The following is a 3,825-nucleotide window of genomic DNA, read 5'->3' on the forward strand; positions in this document are numbered from 1 at the left end:
TAGATTTTTATAATTCATGATGATTGCTGTAATTAGTTTTGGATCATGTTGTGTAAATTTTTATTGTATCAACGTTTCAATCAAATTTAATGATCCATCATCAGAATGAGATAGCTCTACAGCTCTCTCATTCTGATGATGGATTACTGAATTTGATCCGAAACATTAATGTAATAAAAATTCATACAATATACTCAGAAACAATTACACAATAATAATGATAATTTCAATTTAATGTGTACTCCATATGTTTTACAGGCGAATGGAGAGGTACTGGAGGGTGATACTTCTGTTAAGTGTCCTGACATGGTGTTGGGTGATGGTAAGCTGCAACGTTGTGTGCTTAAGAGAGGAAAGAGATGCCCTTGTTGCTTTCAAGAATGAGCTCTTTCCTACACACAGATTTAGTTCATGGAACGGACTTAATTGTTGTGAGTGGCCTGGCGTTGAATGCAGCAGAGAGACATCCCATGTCATCAAACTTCATCTTTCCAACTGTTCATCAGAGAACTATGAAGATTATCAGACAAGTGGTAGACTTTCTCCAGCTCTGTTCAAATTAAAGCATCTGGAGCATTTGGATTTGAGTTCCAATTACTTGAGTGGCGATATACCCACAAGTAAGATACTTAAAAAAAATGTAACGTCCTTTTGCTTTTAAATTTTAGCTCTTTATCTCATTGTAAAGAAAATTTTTCCTTGTGTTTGACATTCAGATCTTTTTAGCCTACAAAAATTGAAGCATCTGGATCTCAGCTTCAATTATTTCCAAGGTAAGATTCTTGAGGGTGTTGCCTCCTTAAATCATTTGACTTACCTCAATTTGTCCTGTGCTGGTAGTGATCTGGACGGTAGAGTTCCATGGCAGATGGGAAATCTTTCCCACCTCCAAGTTGTAGATCTTTCAAGTGGGCGTCTCATGGACTCTGAGTATGCCTATTCTGGTTATTACTGTGGACCTGTGAAAAGTTCTGGTTTGGAATGGACAAAGAATCTGCGGGAGTTAAAGCATTTGTCACTTCAAGGGATCAACCTGAATATGACGGGGGAGCAATTGGAATCTCCACTTTCTCGGCTCCATAATCTCCACCACCTCAATCTCAAAAATTGTAAACTGTCTGGCCACATCCCCAGTTCTTTACAAAACCTCACCTCCCTTTCCCATCTCCAACTTAGTTTGAACAGTTTTAGTTCCATAGTTCCATCGTGGTTGGGAAATATGAGTGGTTTAGTCTCCATTCAGTTTGATCGCTGTCATCTAACAGGTCCATTCCCTGCAAGTCTTTCCCGTTTGCCTCATCTGAAAGAGCTTAAGTTGGCTTTCAACAAAGTGACTGGAAATATAAGTCAAATATTGTCATGTGAAGCATGGCCACAGATTACCAGATTTGCTCTCTCGGCTTCCAATGTTACAGGGAATTTGCCACCTTGCATTGGAAATCTTTCTGCTCTTCAATACCTTGATCTTCGAGCCAACTCATTGAAAGGACAGATTCCACCTTCAATTGGATTGCTTTCATCCTTGATTTGTCTCACTCTCTCTCGTAATCTGCTGACCGGTAATTTGCCTTCTGAGTTGGGTGTGATTTCCTCTTTGGAAGAACTGTATCTAGACAACAATAAGCTCAATGGTAGCATTCCCATTTCTCTTGGACGTCTGAGTCGAATTTCTAGAATTAATCTCTCTAACAACAGTTTAGAAGGCTACATTTCTCTCCATTTCTTTGAAAATTATAAGAGGCTTGTTGAGCTCGAACTTTCCAACAATAAATTGAGTGTCCATATTGAGCCCGCATGGATAGCTCCAATGCAGTTTGAGGAGTTGGGCTTGGGTTCTTGTAATATTGGGGGTCTCATTCCTACATTCCTTTCAACACAATTTAGTTTGCGGCAATTGGATCTCTCCAAAAATAGTCTTTGTGGACAAATTCCAGCTTGGCTGGGGAACCTTTCCTCATTAAGAGCTCTTTTCTTGTCAGAAAATAACTTGCATGGTGAAATCCCCATCAGCTTTGATATAAGCTACTATGTGCAGATAGATTTGCATAATAATATGTTGATGGGTTCTGTTCCCATTCCTTCTGTGCCTGCACCACGTTTGGGCCTCTTAGATCTGTCCCAGAATAGATTCACCGGTGTTATCCCAGTGCAGATTGGTTTGCTTCTTCCTCATATTGAATTCTTGTTATACTCTCAAAATGATTTAGGAGGTGGTATTCCTACTTCCTTTGGTCTTCTGCAAAGGCTACAAGATTTGGATTTATCAGAAAACAACTTTGTAGGCAAAATACCACCAAGCATTACCAACTGCTCTGCTTTGACAAGATTAAATCTGGCAAACAATAATCTGACTGGACAGATTCCATCCAAGATAGGAAGACTAAGACAGCTCAAAAAGCTTCATCTCAGTGACAACATGCTCAAAGGAAACTTGCCATCTGGTGTCCAAAACTGTTGGAAGTTGCAGATTTTAGATGTGGCCAATAATTTTTTGTCTGGGAACATACCTCTTTGGTTAGGTCAGCTTTCTGAGTTGATGATACTTGTTTTGAGGTCAAACAAATTCCATGGGCAGATTCCACATGCATTAGGCAATCTTTCAAGCCTCCATGTTTTAGATATCTCTCACAATAATTTGACTGGTGCTATCCCACCAGAGTTGGGGAAGTTGACAGGTATGATGGATGGAGAAGCGGGAGGATCAGAGGTCTTACATGGGCACTCCTATCATGGTCGTTCTTATTATTATAAGGAAAAGATCAAACTGACTAACAAAAGATTGAACCTACCCTATGTTAGTTCTGTTCTTTTACTCATAACTGCCATTGATCTTTCTTTCAATCAGCTTTCAGGTGTCATTCCTTCAGAAATTGGAAAGCTTAAACATTTGCATGTCCTGAATTTGTCTGGTAATAGTCTCACAGGAGAGATTCCAATAAGTTTTGGTTTGCTAGAGCAGTTAGAGTCATTGGACCTTTCAAATAACAAATTGTATGGAAGGATCCCAGGTCAGATGCTACAAGTTTCCTTTTTGAGTTTCTTCATTGTATCCAACAACATGCTTTGTGGAAGAATCCCAACAGGGCGTCAATTCGCCACATTCAATTCCACTTACTTTTCAGGAAACCCCCGTCTGTGTGGGTTTCCAGTTGATAATAGATCATGTAGTTGTGACCACAACTCACCTGAAAGTTTGAGACCAGTTTTCCCAGATGAAGAGGAAGAAGAGGGAAGTGAAATCCCATGGTATTGGTATGTGAGTTGGATGGTAAGCTATGCTGCTGGAATTTGCGTACTGTTTGGAGTCCTTGTCCTGAAAAAAGAATGGCGAAGGACATATGTAGAAGCCATAGATGGATATGTCATGGGCGTAGTAGATGGATTGTCACTAAGAAAATAGCATTGGAGTGTAAATGGATAATCTCTGCAAATAATATTCTAGTGTAGAGAAAGCATTTCTTCTGATATGGGTATGATCGTGTATAGATTGTCATGAAGCAAATAATATTGTGGTGCATAAATGTATACTTCTATAGACTAGAGTGTTTTAATATATTCATGTCTAATTTGTGGGGGGATGGTGTTATCATATTGCTCCTTGTCTTTTTAGCTATTTGACTATATTTGCATATAACTTTCTTAAGCTATTTTTAGATAATATACTTTTCCTAGTCTCCCTAATCATTTCTTAATATATTTTGATCTATCTACAATTTTAAAATAATATATTTTTTTAGGTTCCTTTTTATAATTGAGGGTGAACATTCAACTTTTTTTAATTGAAATGATTTGTATTATTGGCAAAATTCAAAACAAAGAACCTGG

The 3,825-nt window shown here is 38.4% G+C and overlaps 1 protein-coding gene across 1 annotated transcript; it reads left to right on the plus strand.

Moving 5' to 3' along the window:
• The first annotated feature begins 319 nt into the window (after positions 1–319).
• Positions 320–3,400, plus strand: LOC131034607 (receptor-like protein 18). Its single transcript, XM_057966145.2, has 2 exons — positions 320–620; positions 717–3,400. The coding sequence occupies exons 1-2, from the start codon at positions 320–322 to the stop codon at positions 3,398–3,400; spliced, it is 2,985 nt and encodes a 994-aa protein (XP_057822128.2).
• The last annotated feature ends 425 nt before the right edge of the window (positions 3,401–3,825 follow it).

The sequence above is a fragment of the Cryptomeria japonica genome, chromosome 8 (genome assembly GCF_030272615.1).
Source record: "Cryptomeria japonica chromosome 8, Sugi_1.0, whole genome shotgun sequence".
Classification (NCBI taxonomy): domain Eukaryota; kingdom Viridiplantae; phylum Streptophyta; class Pinopsida; order Cupressales; family Cupressaceae; genus Cryptomeria; species Cryptomeria japonica.

What these genes read in the sequence shown, in the direction of transcription:
- LOC131034607 (XM_057966145.2), top strand. Translation starts at nt 320, where the DNA reads ATGGTAAGCTGCAACGTTGTGTGCTTAAGAGAGGAAAGAGATGCCCTT. An exon ending in GAGTGGCGATATACCCACAA is followed by an intron (nt 621 to 716) that starts GTAAGATACTTA and finishes TTTGACATTCAG; the next exon opens with ATCTTTTTAGCCTACAAAAA.